Here is a 16136-nt window from a genome sequence, read left to right as displayed (position 1 = left end):
AGGTAGCAGGTAACAGGTAGGCATTTAACAGGTAGCTAACTGATATATGTAGAAAGACCCAGATAGCGCTGGTAAGTAGCCCTTTGAAAACATTTGTACAAGATAATTGTCAAGCAGTAAGTAATTTGAAGTTAAAATTGTTTTTGCTTATCTGGTGGGAGTTGCATAAACCAAAACCAAAAACTTTTCTCCAGCAAAGTAAAGAAAACAGTCTACGTTTTAGTCATGGTAGACACTCGGTCAACAGCTAACTCCGAGAGCGACCAGAGAGAAACAACTATCTTGGGAAATCTTCACCAATGTTCCAGTGCTCCAACAGAGAGCCTCTCTGAAGAAAAGCCAGAAACACTTCAAGAACAGAAGATGCTCGAATCTTCCAAAATGATGATAACGGATGATATACATTATCACCTTGACTACCTAAACTCCTCGATTGATGAATCAGAAGATGTTGACATACTACAGGAAATAGTTGAAGAGATAAAAGAGAAGCAGCGAAAACTTGAAACCGTAGTGTCTCAATTAATAATCCTGATTGATCCATCAGAACAGAGCAATTGTTCTCGCGAACATAGTCGTCTTAAGATAGAAGTTAAAAAGTGTATCGATAATTTCAAAAAATACGTCAAGGGGAAGTCACAGATAAATACTGGAGAGGACTTCAGTCTCAGTGTTGGTGCCATCAAAAGACCGAATTGTCCGCCGGACAGCTCTAATTTCCAATTTTCTAACCCAGTTCAACCTGGTCTTGATATCAGCAATCAGGAGCAATATGCAGTTAGTTCATCAGCGCCCGTTGTGAACAACAATGTTAGTTTTTCTGCACCGAGCAGCTTACTATTCGATGCTAACGCCGCTCCATCGTCAATGCTTAACGCACATTCCTTCAATTGGCCCACTCAGAGTATTTTTCCTGAAACAAATCGTAACGCATCAAGCAATAACTTCGATCATCGAGGACTTCTAAACGCGGAAAGTTCAAACCAATGTTCAACCAGCTCAATGTCAGTGTGCTTCCAAAAATCTGTCCCGAAACTGCACGCAGAAACGTTCAACGGCGATCCAATGAAGTGGATAAAATGGTATAGCATTTTCAAAGCAACTATCGACCAGTCACCCATGTCTTCAGCTGAAAAAATGATCCATTTGCAATCACTGCTCACAGGTGAAGCTAAAGCTTTAGTTGATGGCTACGGTTGCAACGGTGATTTATACGCAGCAGCTCTATCAAGACTGCAAGAACATTTTGGCAATTCAAAGAGGATTGTCAATGCTTTTCTTGACAAATTGTCAAACTTTAGAAACCCAAATTTATCAAATCCAGAAAGTTATACACAGTACTCCTCATTTCTTCTAACGCTCGTCGACACCTTTCAACAACTCGGTTTTATTCATGATCTTCACTCTACAATCAACATGAACATAGCATTAGCAAAATTACCAAATCCAGTCAGACTCGAATGGAACCGTTACCTCCAAGAAAAAACCATGACACAGCCATCTTTAAACGCGCTTGCTGAGTGGCTCCTAAACTATGCGAAAGCATGCCGAGATTTACCGACAAACTCAAATTTCCCATCTTCTCAAAACATTGGTGTTCATAAAATGGCTTGGAAAACGTCGCACTCTACTAAAATTAATGAAAATCCGAACCCAAAGCATCAATTTCTGAGTAACAGGGAACAAGGGCAAATTCAGTCTAAGACGAAAGAAAGCATTAGTTGTCCGAACAATGACAATTGCCAATACCTCTACAAATGCATACATTTCCAAGCACTGAGTCCCCTGAAACGGAAAGATCATGTAATGAAACAAAAGCTTTGTTTCAATTGTTTTGGACATCATCATGTAGATCAATGCAATTCAAAAAATGTCTGCCGCTCAAAAGGCTGCGGCAAAAGACATAACACACTTCTGCACGATAGTTTTATGAACAAAAGCAACTCAAACGTTAAACCAGTGCAATTTGTTGGCACAGGCCAGGTAGCTTTTGTGGCAGTTCAATTGATAAATGGAAATCAGTCTGTGAAAACATACGCATACCTAGACAACGGTAGCTGTCAAAGTCTACTTCTGAAATCAACAGCAAAAGAACTTGGTCTTAACCTCGAAAAAACAGGTAAAATGCCTATAAGTGGGTATCACACGACTAAGGAAATTGATTGCTCTAAAGTTTGCTTTGACATAAAGCCAATAGATAGCTCCATCGAGCCTGTCAGGCTTAATGATGTTATGGCAGTACCGGATTTGAACATGTCTGCAGTGAACGTAGCTCAACTAAACGCTTTGTGCCAAAATTATGATCATCTCAGTCATAAAAATTTTCCTGAACTTGAACGGAACAATGTCTCAATTATCATAGGCATTGACAACTTAGACTTGATTCACTATAAACAAATTATAAAAGGTCCAAAAAACGCCCCATGGGGAGTTGAAACTCCATTAGGCTGGACGTGCGCCGGTAAAACGAATTTAGTTCTCAATGAGTCTACACAAGTACAGTATACTCAGGTGCAAAACTGCCCTAATATGGACGACTCTCTTTTCAAATTAGTCCAAGATCGGATGAAAGTGGAAAATTGGGGCATTGCATCGCCCCGAAAAGCTTTGTCGGAAAACGATAAAAGAGCGATTGAAATTTTAGAGTCCACGACCAAAATTGTTGACGGTCATTATCAAATAGGTCTCCTCTGGAAGCAAGGTGCATTTCTTCCGAACAACAGATGGTTAGCATTAAAACAACTTGACCAATTAGATCAAAAGCTTTCAAAAAATCCGATACTAAAGGAAAAGTACCAGGCTACTCTGGACGCAGACTTGGAAAAAGATACGTTGTTAAAGTTCATGATTCTGAATCTCTAACAGATAATGTCTCCTTTTTGCCTCATCACCCAGTGACCAATGAAAATAAACCTGGTAAGGTTCGTAGAGTTGCAAATGCCGCCAGCATTTTCCAGGGTCAGTCCCTCAACTCTAATTTACTGAAAGGGCCAGATTTGCTCAGCAATTTAACTGGTGTCATTATGAGGTTTCGTGAGAATCGAATTGCGCTGTGCGCAGACATAGAACAAATGTTCATGCAGGTGAAAGTTGACCCTACAGACCGACCCTACTTACGCTTCCTCTGGAAGAAAAATGGACGCATAGAAACCTATGAATACACCAGTCATATATTTGGTGCTACAGATTCACCCTGCATAGCGTCCTACGCGCTCAGAAGATCTGCTCAGGACAATGCAAAAACTTATCCAAGTGTTCAAAAGGTCATAGAGCGGAACATTTACATGGATGATTTGTATGTTGCCGTATCGAGTCCAAATGAAGCTTCAAACATTGTCCATGAGACTCGAAAGGTTCTTGCTACTGGTGGCTTCAATCTGACAAAGTGGAATTCAAATAGTCAACAAGTTCTTGACCTGCTGAATCCGGATATCCGACTTAATCCAGAAACATCCGCACCACAAAGTCAAAAGGTTCTTGGTTTGCCCTGGTTTCCAGAAGCCGATACATTTGTTATAGAGCAAAAATTGTTCCATAAGATCAAACTTGATGAAAAAACGAGTCAGCGTAAACTACTTCGTTTTGTTGCTTCCATCTTTGATCCCTTAGGAATTATTGCCCCCTTTACAATAAGATTCCGCAACGTTCTCCAAGCAGCATGGAACCACGGTCCAAAATGGGACAAGCCATTACAAATTGATGAGAATTCTGATTTCGAGAATCTGAAAAAAGAACTTTCGTCTTTCAAGGATGTACATCTTCCTCGCAAACTGTTAAACGAGATACCGATTTCATCGATTGAACTACACACGTTCACAGATGCATCCGAGTTAGCATTATCAGCAGTCAGTTATCTACGAATTGAACACATTGACGAATCCGTCTCAGTCGCATTTGTGATCGGTAAAGCAAGAGTTGCGCCAATAAAACGGATGACGATTCCTAATTTGGAACTACAGGCTGCGGTATATGGTGCTCAACTAGCGCAATTTGTCAGAGATGAGATGGATATTGAAATCCATAAACAAGTTTTTTGGTCTGATAGCACGACCGTTTTGTATTGGCTACGGACTCCTGAGATTCGCCATCGAATCTTCATTGCTAACAGACTAGCCAAAATTTTAGACGTTTCCTCCGCCCAAGATTGGTTCTACATTTCGTCTACCAGAAATCCCGCTGACGATGGTACCCGAGGCTACATCGTTCAGCAAATGAATGTCAACTCACGTTGGCTATTAGGTCCATCCTTCTTGTGTCAAAATAAAAACACGTGGCCGAAACAAGATTTACTCTCTGCTCAACATGTTAAAATTATATTGGCAGATCCAAGAAAAGAACTGAAATGCCAAATTGACATATCGCGTTTCAGCAACTGGAATCGTTTACTTAGAGTTGCAGCGCTTTGCTTTTTGTTTGCAGATAAATGCCGGAAAAAGGAATCCAAGTTGTTACTAGCACATTATACAAAAGCTTACAATTACTTGATAAAAAGTGCCCAAAATCAAGATTTTAAAGTGGAAATTTCGAACTTAAGAAAAGGTATTGCAGTATCATCTACCAGTAGAATTGTCTCTCTATCACCATACGTCGATCATAACCAGCACTTGCGTGCTCGAGGACGATTGTCTAAAGCATTGAGACTAGACACTGCGCGCTTCCCGTTGATCCTAGATGGAAATAATCAGAGTGTTAGACTACTGATAAAACATTTTCACCAAACAAACATGCATTGTGGCACAGAACAAACTAGAAGTTTATTAATGGAACTCTATTGGATTCTTAGGTGCAGGGCGGTAGTCAAACAAACAGTTAGACAATGTATTCCATGCAGACGTATGATCCAAGAAGTAGCTGCCCCCCAAATGGCTGACCTCCCAGAGTTCAGACTACCAAGAGAAAATCATCACGTTTTCCAAACCACAGGCTTAGACTTCGTAGGACCCTTTCCAGTTAAGGAACCCTGAAGAAACAGGACTAGATACATACTCCTCTTCACGTGCTTAGTAGTACGCGCTGTCCATCTAGAAGTTGCCGTTGACTTGACAACAGATTCAACAATCAATTGCATCCGTCGCTTTATAAGCCGTAGAGGAAAACCAAAAAAGTTCTTTTCCGATTGTGGAAAATCTTTTGTTGGATCAAATAACTCTTTGCAATCCAGTATTGCAAGCCTTAGAAATTCCCAAGACTTTGCAAGTCACTTGCATCTGATGCAGGTCGAAATTGAGTGGGTGTTTAACCCTCCTGCGGCTCCACACTTCGGTGGAAGTTGGGAACGCCTCGTGCAGATATTCAAGTTATCTCTGTACAAAGTAATTGGGTCAAGAACCCTTTCAGATGATATTTTGTGGACACTGGTATGTGAGATTGAATCCAATATGAATTCTAGACCTCTAACTAATGTCCCGAGTGAAATTAACGATCCTCTGCCCCTCACGCCTAACCACTTTTTACTCGGAAGAGCGTCACTTAACTACCCTCCTGGTCTCTTCGAATCGCAAAAAGTCACCGTGTCCAGGTCATGGAAATCTGCTCAAGAATTAGCCTCGCACTTTTGGAATAGATTTCTTCGCGAATACATCCCTAATCAACAGACAAGGTCGAAGTGGAACGGAACTTCTGAAAACCTCAAGGTAAATGATTTGGTTTGGCTACTTGAAGACTTCACGCCACGAGGTCTCTGGCCTCTTGCAAAAGTTATAGAAATTTACCCCGGTTCAGATGGTGTAGTACGCTCCGTGAAACTGAGAACTCCACATGGTGAGAAAGTAAGACCAGTCATCAAGCTAAGCAAAGTCTTAATAAACAAATGAATTTTTTTGTGTTCTCGTTCTCACGAGCAGATGTATACTTTAGTTTTCAACAGGAAAAGGTATAGAATTGTAAGTCAAGTCGTCTCCAAAAATGATGCAACAAGTTACATTATTGCAAAGTTTCACATCAAATGTCTAATTTTTGCAATCATTAGTCAAGCATTGTTACCATATTTGCAGTCCTTTTGCGTGTCAAACTTTTTTTGGGATATTCTTTTGCTCAATTTAGTTTGTCCCCCTTTCAGTCGCCCATAACTTTGGTTCCTCCCAAACTTCCTTTTCCAATTATTATATTTGCGATCGATTATCTTATCTTGTCTTATCTTGCTGATTTTACACCGATATTATACAGTACAGCAACAGTTCGTGATCCTACAGTTGGGGCCGAGGATGTCACTGACATGACTTCTTTTTGTCGAAAACGAACGGAAGTGACTTTCGACAAGAGCCTCACAACACAAAATACAATCATGCAAAACACTCGCAATCAAAGGAAACTAATTTATTTAATCTAAATCAAAATAACAAACAACATTTTTAATAGCACTTTCGAACGATAACCCCCACCCAAATTAAGATGTTTTGATAACAATTTCAAACTGAGCTTTCATCGACGCCACGAGTTCTACACTAAAAATCTTCTGCTGCCCAATTCAATTCTTCTAACCCTCAGTGGCCTTGTCTTCTTCTACAGCTGAATCTGGGGAAAGAATAGGTTTTGGGATCACGGTTACCCTGGCACTTACAGTGAAATTGATGATTGTTATCGAGTTCATTCCCGAAAGCTCCAAAACTATTCCAGATGTTTGCGATTATATTTTAGCCAGCATATTCCTCTCTGCCTGTTCCATTGTCGTTAGCTGTTTTTTGCTCAACTTTCACCAGAAAAGAACGAGTGACGTTGATAACAGCTTGTTTCGTGAAAAAATTGTTTTTCCTCTTACCCAAATCAAAATTTGAATGGTTGATGGTTTTTCAACAACTGGAAACCAAACGTGCCAAAGCGGATCTCTGGCGGACCAGCAAGACCTGCACAACTCTGAGGTGGAATGTAACGATTCCGTCAATTCTGTCCGAATTGATTGTCCAAAGGGGTCACATGCAGAACCACTGGCCAATCCAGTTTCAAAGTGTGGAAACAAGGTTTCGCAGTTTCGTAGCTGGGACTACATGATTGGAACCGGATACATCGTTGGTACTACCTGTTATACGCTGTTCTTCTTCCTTTCTACCTGGATTCACGACCAGAAAACGAAACATTGAATGAGAATTGACAAATTTCACTGCATGGTGGAATAAAAATAAATATAGATTTCCCAAAATTCACAACACTTGAAATGTTTGAAAGCATGATTAGAAAAGATTTGCTTACCATAATTAACTTGCAACGGATTCGGATGTTATCAGTAAAGCAGGAGTTTTGAAGGTAAAATTGTCTATTGACAAGCATTTGTCTATTGTCTATCAGCAACAACATTTTCACACACAAACACATACACATACAGATACACACACACACACGTACCCACACGTAAAAGACACGTCTTAACTTGAGCTGTTTTTCGACTCCCTGCATTAAATTTGGCAAAACCAAATGAGCCTTGACATATAAAAGGACGTGCTAGACACAAAAGAGGCACGAAAAGACCATGCTCAAAGCAAATTGCTTTAGAAAAAACTTCAGCTCGAATTTGATTGTCATATCGACTTTAGCTTGAACCATTTTTTGTTTGTTTCGGGATTTTATCTCGACCCAATTTTCTGCATCTTGACGTTAGTTTGGCCCACAGTTTTGCTTCTGGACTTTAGCTCGACGCAAATTAACAAGATCAAATTATTCAGGCAGGACATTTACAAGACCACATTTGAGAAGCTCGTCCTTTGATGGACTCAAGTTAACCACGCTTATTTTTAGCTCGACCCAAATGACCTGCTCGACTTTTGCTCGGCTCCAAACAAAATGAATTTCAAAATTCAGATAGAGCTATATTCAAATCATGCGTCGCACAAACTTCTTTTGCGTGAGTCTTCATTTTTGCCTCATAAATGTAGAAATCAGTTTTAATTGTTTGCTCACCTTTATCGATCAAAAATCTGCGTTCTTTTGCAAAAAAATATGATAATTTGCATTTTTGCAAAGGAGAACAACTAAAAAGCAAGATAATTACCCCTAAGCTAAATGGTTTAAACCAATCAAGTATTGTGGCAATTTAATTCAGCTGCAAAAACAGATATGAGAAAACTCTTGAGTCATTTGGCAGATTTCCAACTATTTTTTTTCTTGAACTGCTCTTTTGTAATGCTGCTTAATCTTGCTCAGGAGCTGCTTCTGTATGTAAAGAAGCAAAAAATTAAAAAAACATATATATATATATATATATATATATATATATATATCACGCACGCACGCACGCACACACACACACACACCACACACACACACACACACACACACACACACACACACACGCACGCACACGCACACACACCACACACACACACACACACACACACACACACACGCACGCACACGCACACACACGCACACACGCCTACACACACACACACACACACACACACACGTCACACGTATACACACGCATACACATACACACACACACACACACACACACACACGCACACACACACACACACACACACACACACACACACACACACACACACACACACACGCATACACACGCAAACAAGTGGGTCGGAACAGAAACGTTTTTGAATTGAAAAATGAAGATCTGGCTGGGACTTTCGGAAAAAATAATGTAATCGCACATCGTTGATCGCATTTTGGGTTGGCTTATATCGTGGGCGCGCATATTGTGTAGTTCTACAAGTTTGCTGCTAGTTTTATTTTTTTGGTCAGAAGTTTACAGCAAAATTATTTAATTTTTCTTTCTCTGCGTTTTTCTTTATTCGTTCAAAACTAAGCATGGAACTTGTAAAATGCATAATTGCCGTGAAAATTGATCAATTCGTTTTGTGTTGGTTTAGTTGGCTGAATTAGACTCATAGAACCAACGGAACTGAGGGTGACCGCCGTATTGGCCGTATTGGCGCTTAGCCGACAACCAAAAAATGAGAAATTTAACCGACAATTTAAGTAAAATGAGCAATAAAACTTATTCTGAAGCTGTGATTGGCCAATTTAAAGCACTATTTCGTAAGCGGACAAATATACCGCAGTTTTTTCATCAACTACTGTGACGGAGGTCTATCCGTGGTCGGACCGTATTTTACCGCATCTGGCCATGCCTCGCGGGCCATGGCCATGCCTCAGCGGCCCGTGGGACTTGATATGAATCTATCACAACCGAACTACTGAGACTTTTATGACCAATTATGATAAAACTGTCGGCTAAATTTCTCATTTTTTCCTTGTCGGCTAAACGCCCTGTCGGCCAACTTTCCTAGTACCGGAACTGAGTCCGTTTCTGTGAACACTTACTGTCAGATAAAATGATCTTGGCAAACATGATTGCCGGTGAAGTAATTATTTGCTGATCACGAAATTGGCGGCAGGACTCTTCAAATGATAAAGGGAAGCATGTTGAAAGTAGACTCGAGCTTGAGTAATCACACGAGCTCTGGCTCCATAGTGATTAAGGTAAATAAGGTGTCTCTTGGCATATTAAACTCTCAAATACAACTTTTTTATTGTATTATAATGAAGATTGACATTGCAAATGACACGTGGCTTGAGAATATACTTTAATGACTGATAGGACTTATAACAAAAAAGCCTAGATGTGAAATTTGGCGTAATGACCTTTCATTAACCGTCTCATCTAACATCCAACATAATTTGATTACAAAAGATATGATTGTCAAACTATTATTAGGAGAATTCTTAAATTTTGTCAACGAAAATGATCTGGCAAAGTATACACAGAACGACAACAGAAAACAACGCGGAGCCGTTGCAGAAACTACAGCGTCTAGTAATACAGGGTCCAGTAATAATTAAGAAAGAATTACAGGGTCTAGTAATAATTAAGAAAGAAGGGGGGTAAATGGACGTACCCAAGAATAAAGATTACGTACAGCCTACTTTCATCATTTTTCCAGAGACGTATCTAAAAAAGAAGAGAGCGAGAACCATAGATTTGTCAATTTATCATAAATACCCCGGTGGGAATGCGTCCACTTATCTTAATTCCGCACCTGAAATTCATTCAGTTGCGATAATTGGTTTTCCGCTCTAATGCACTTCAGCTAATCTTATCTATCTAATAAAATCTGAATAACTTTTACTTTCATTTTCCTCATTATATATAAGCTTTTCAACAAAAAAATGTATATTTTGAGATTTTAATTTTTAATTTTCCATTTGTCAGTTTTTGAATTTTCTTTGCAAAATTTTTAATTTTTTTTGCCAAAAATGTTGGTTAACTATGATAATTTTTTTTCGAAGTTGTTCCTTTTCACATAAGATTTTGAACAAAAAATGTGTTTTTTGATGCTTTTTTTACTTTTCTATTTTTTTCAAAATTTTCGATTTAGTTAGTTTCTTTGAAAAAAATCGTTGTTTTACTGAAATATTGTTTTGTCAAAAACGCCGTTTTTTACATAAGTTTTTAAACATAAAGAGTATGATTTGATGTTTTTTTTATTTTTCTATTTTTCCTTTTGTCAGATTTTGAAGTTTTTTGCAGATTTTTCGTATTTATTTTTTTCTGAACAAAAAGTCATTTTACGAAGGTGATTTTTGGTCGAGAAAGGTGGTTTTATACATAAGGCTTCTAAAGACAGAGGTATGTTTTGGTATTCTAGTTTTTCTATTTTTCCATTTGTACATTTCTTGAGGTTTATTGTCAACCAATCATACAATTTGTAATATCTAGTTTTGAAATTTGTTGGATCCGAGAAACTTTCTCTAATCATTTTGTGTTTTGTCTCAGTTGAACAAAAGATTCTTCCTTTACATCCTTCAACTTCTTTTCTTTCAACAAAGCAGACAGATTTAGATTCTGCTCCTAAAGAAGTAGCGTTAATGTTTCAAGCACTATTGACCTACAACAACATCGAGTTATACTTTGATGTGGAATGCACTAGAGTAGCAATAAGAAAAACAGAGTGCCAGCTTGACACATCCAGTAGATTTCTTAACAACATTAGAGGCGGATATATATCATTTCATCACTTATCCTGCACTTAGGCGAATAAGAAGTCAACAATTCACTTCTTTCTCTCCCAAATTGTTTTCAAGCCATTCAAAAAATTTCAAAATAACAAGACTCTCACCAGCTGAAAGACAACAACCTTTTTTTGCTCCAGTACTTGCGTTAAGTAAATCACTACTGTCTTCAGTGGGTAGAAGACCCGGTCTACAAACATGCTGATACATTTTCTAAATAAATCAGAAGCCTCTGCTCTGCCCGATTTCTAAAACCGTATTCCTCGTCCGGTCCACAATAGTTCAAATGGCACCAATCAGCCTTATTCATCAGTAAAGATCAAATTACTGTTGCTCTGCAACATAAATCCTAAGAGCACGGCGTTAACCCGTTACCTTTTCGCTCACGTGAATTTTCGTATACTCATTAATTTTTCTCTCACGCGACTTATAATTAAAAAGACGTCACGTGAGGTTACTAAAATTAGGAAAGACTTATTTATTACGTCATGATTTACACTTAACTTTTATTGGCTAAACGATGTCTTAAAATCTTTTTTGTTTACGAACTTGGCCGTCTACATTTATTCTTTGTTTTACCTAAATCTTTTCGAAGTAATTTCAGTCATTTGCTTCTTTCTGCTTGCAATATTAAGTTACCCTAATTAACCAAATGTTCGCTCTCATATCTCATTTTTCTCAATTCTCGTTCAATTCTCTGTTCACCTTTTACACGTCAAAGATGGAAAAAGTTTCAGTCTGATCTAACAGCAGAAAACCGTACGCTTATCAATACCGCAAAAGAAACTATAATGGGAAACTATTGATTTCCTTGTCACGGTTTGGCTACTATAATTACAGCCCAACCCACTGTTGTAGAAGAAAAGAAGAAAACGCATAAATTGTTGTGTTGTGGTAAGTGAGTAAGTCTGCTCGAGAAAAAAGTGTGTTTGTTTGTACATGACCAGAACAGTTTTCCAAGGTGATGCAAAATGGTGTTATTTCAAAATCAAAATCTTCACACGAGGGACTCAAAAGGACAGCTTTAGAAGGAAAAGCTCTCTCCCGGTCAGAATTGGGGAGTTGCACAATCTACACAGAATAAGCGTTGAAATTATATCGGTGCTAGGCGAAAATGGCAAAATGCATTAAATTTGGGGAAAAAATAATGTGTAGTGTTGTTTATTTGAATTTATTCAGTTTTCAGAATATTATATTTCAGAACAAAGGCCTGATATGAACATTAAGGAATTTGCAGCCAGAGAAAAAATCGGTAATTTTTTTCTCGGCAATACAAAAAGGAGAAATTATTATTTCGGCTCCCTGTCAAAATTTGAGAAAAATGCAGATCTAGATAGTTTCAACAGAGCCACTCTCATTGTTGGATTAATAGAAATAGGCGATTCGAAGTTGGAGACAAATTTTTTAATTAAATGCAACATTTAATGACTTCATTATGCCACGGATGGAAAATGGTTTACTCATCTAACAGCAACAACCTTACCCTTTCGCCCGCAAACGAAACAATAAGTTAAACCCAGCAATTTCCTCGTCACGGTCTTACTATCATAAGTACAGCGTAAATTCGGCTGTTTAATCATACCAACGTAAAAGTTGACAGCAACGAATCCAATCCAACTTAGAAGCAGGAAGAAAGCTGCAACTGTTGCACTTTCCTAGAATACACTAACATAAACATTCGAGCATACCAGAGGAAACAATCAACGCGACCACTAATTGGACCCACATGAAAAGCTTTCGTGAAAATGCCGAGAATGAATTTGCGCTCTATCAATTTCTGATGCTATCGGTCTGTGAAGTGAAGCTTTTCATTGAAAAAATGCCTGAGATCTCAAAAGAAGCACTAGACTGTGCAAACTGACGGAAGGCAGTGCAAATTTGGTGTTTGACAAGAACATTTTTTCAACCCACTGATGTGGAGGAAAAATCGATGTTCGATTGATAGTTCAGGGAAGTCAGTGAGACTGCTCGACGAAAAGTGTGAGTGACCGGAACATTTCCTACGGTGATCCAAATTGGCGTCTTTTAAAGTCAAGGTTCTCAAAATTGGGACTAAAAAGTAAAGCTTGAGATGGAAATGCTCTGGGTCAGAATTGTGGAGTTACAGAATCTTTACAGAAAGAGCGATGAAATTAATTCTGGGCTGAAGTCAAAGACCGAAAAAGTTTGCAAAGCGCATGCAATTTGTAAAGCTTTTATTCTGTGTGTGTTGTTGTTTATTCACATCTTTTTCTTTTTTTTTCAATAAATACTTTTTCTGACGAATTGTTTAATATGAGCATTGAGGAAGTTTGAAAAAGCAAAAAAAAAACAGTAAACTTACTTGGAATCGCAAAACGAAAAATATTTTGTGGCTGTCTGTCAATAATTTGCCAAAAAAGATTTAGACAGAAGCGAGAGAGAGAAAGACTCTGTTGTCTGGGCAAACTGGATTTTTTTGATTCAACGTTAGCAAAAGTTTTGTATTGGTTCAAAATTTTTAACTACATGCAAAAATTCATGACACAATTAAACCCTGATGGAAAGAGTTTCAGGCTCATCTAGCAGCAAAAACCATATTTATTTCCCTTCGGCAAACCAAACTATCAGAGAAAACCATTGATTTCTTCATCACAGTTTGATTAACATCATTAGAGCATATATTAGTTTTTTTTCAGATAACAACGTGAAAAAAAGAACAACAACAAAAGCAATCCAAACTAGGAGCAGCAGGCAAACAGAAAATGTTGGGCTTTCCTAGAACACACAAACGTAAAGGTTCGATTGAGCATACCACAGGAAACAATCAACAAAAATATTAATTGGATCTAAGTGAAAATGTTTCTTGAAAATCCTGAAAAAGATTTCTTGCTGCATTAATTTTTGATGCTATCGGTCAGGGAAGTGATGTTTGTCGTCAAAAAAATGTCAGCAATGTTAAAAAAGGCACTACAATGTTAACTGGCGTAAGACACTGCAAACTGGGTGATTGTCTATAATTTATTCCCACCCAATCATGTGGTTGAAAAAAAAACATATTTTAATGTGTTTTGGAAAGTGAGTGAGACTGGTCAACGAAAAGTGTGTGCACTTGAGACCAGAAAAGTATTCCCGGTGATCCGAATGGGTGCTATTGTCGCAATTTGCCGCAAATGAACTGTTTGAATCGCTCTGCTTTTAAATGCTGTTGGTTATGTACTTTTACATCCCAGAAAATATAATGAAAATAGTCATATCTACCAACGAATGCATTCTGATGCATCTTGTGGTTCCCTCCGGATCGGGAACAACTCTTTTCATTAATGCTATGCTAGGAACCATTCAAAATTCGTGTGATTGCATTCTTTCAAAAAACGCCTTCAATCAATATACGATATAGTGATGCAGTTAACAACTTACCAGCTGGAGGCAAAAAAAAATACTTATTTTTGTTGGTTCATTGGATTTTTTCCCAAACCGGAAAATTTCAACGCAATACCAACAGCTGGCAGACACCGGAATAAAAATTGTATATATATATATATATATATATATATATATATATATATATATATATATATATCAAAGGTAAATTATTTGACTAAAACAAAACTGGACGTGATGCCAAGCGGCAGACGAATCATACTGTTCCCTATCAATCACTTTGAGGTTTATATTTAAAGATTATATTTAATCTTTAAAGATTTAGATTTAAAGATTTATATTTGAACCCAGCGATTTCCTTGTCACGGTCTAATTATCATAAATACAGCGTAAATTCGGCCTTTTAATCATACCAACGTGAAAGTTGACAGCAAAGATTCCAACAATTTACCATAAAAATTCGAATGAGCTTACTAGAGGAACCAATCACCGCGACCACTAGTAGGACTCACATGAAAAACTTTCGTGAAAATGCCGAGAATGAATTTGTCCTCTCTCAATTTTTGATGCTATTGGTCTGCGAAGTGAAGCTTTTCATTGAAAAAATGCCTGAGATCTTAAAGGAAGCACTAGACAGCTTAAACTGACGGAAGGCATTGCAAATTTGGTGTTTGACAAGAACATTGTTTCATCCCACTGATGTGGAGGAAAAATCGATGTGCGATTGATATTTTCATGGAAGTCAGTGAGACTGCTCAACGAAAAGTGTGAGTGACCGGAACATTTCCTACGGTGATCCAAATTGGCGTCTCTTAAAGTCAAGGTTCTCAAGATGGGGACTGAAAAGAAGACTTTGAGAAGGAAATGCTCTGGGTCAGAATTGTGGAGTTACAGAAAGAGCGATGAAATAATTCTGTGCTGATGTCAAAGACCGAAAAAGTTTGCAAAGCGCATGCAATTTGAAAAACTTTTATTCTGTGTGGGTTGTTGTTTATTCACACTTTTTCTTTTTTTTTCAATAAAAACTTTTTCTGACGAATTGTTTAATATGAGCATTGAGGAAGTTTGAAAAAGCAAAAAAAAACAGTAAACTTACTTGGAATCGCAAAACGAAAATTTTTTTTGGCTGTCTGTCAATAATTTGCCAAAAAAGATTTAGACAGAATCGAGAGAGAGAAACACTTTCTGAACAAATTGGATTTTTTGATTCAACGTTAGAAAAAGTTTTGTATTGGTTCAAAATTTTTGACTGCATGCAAGAATTCATGACACAATTACACCACTGATGGAATGAGGTTCAGGCACATCCAGCGGCAAAAACCATATGCTTTTCGCCTCTGCAAACAAAACTATCAAAGGAAACCATTGATTCCTTCGTCACAGTTTGATTAACTTCATTAGAGCATATATTAGTTTTTCAGATAACAACGTGAAAAAAAACAACAAAGTCAATCCAAATTAGGAGCAGCAGGCAAACAGAAAAATGTTGGGCTTTCCTAGAAAACACAAACGTAAAGGTTCGGTTGAGCATACCACAAGAAACAATCAACAAAAATATTAATTGGATCTACGTGAAAATGTTTCTGGAAAAATCCTGAAAAAGATTTCGTGCTGCATTAATTTTTGATGCTATCGGCCAGGGAAGTGATGTTTGTCGTTGAAAAAATGTCAGCAATGTTAAAAAAGGCACTACAATTTTAACTCGCGTCTATAACTTGTTCCCACCCAATCATGTGGTTGAAAAAAAAACGAAGTTTTATGTGTTTTGGAAAGTGAGTCAGACTGGTCAACGAAAAGTGTGTGCACTTGAGACCAGAAAAGTTTTCCCG

At 37.9% G+C, this 16136-nt stretch overlaps 1 protein-coding gene across 1 annotated transcript; it reads left to right on the top strand.

Annotated features, from left to right (window-relative positions):
* Window positions 1–225: 225 nt before the first annotated feature.
* Window positions 226–5813, top strand: LOC142343002 (uncharacterized). The gene is made up of 5 exons (XM_075394684.1): window positions 226–1165; window positions 2174–2701; window positions 2866–4227; window positions 4549–4688; window positions 5217–5813. Exons 1-5 carry the CDS (start codon window positions 226–228, stop codon window positions 5811–5813), a joined length of 3567 nt encoding a protein of 1188 aa, XP_075250799.1.
* The last annotated feature ends 10323 nt before the right edge of the window (window positions 5814–16136 follow it).

This window comes from Convolutriloba macropyga, chromosome 7, assembly GCF_964194025.1.
Source record: "Convolutriloba macropyga chromosome 7, txConMacr16.3, whole genome shotgun sequence".
Taxonomy (NCBI): domain Eukaryota; kingdom Metazoa; phylum Xenacoelomorpha; order Acoela; family Convolutidae; genus Convolutriloba; species Convolutriloba macropyga.
The sequence above is the reverse complement of the archived record's forward strand: the minus strand, read 5'-3'. Positions and strand labels throughout refer to the sequence as shown.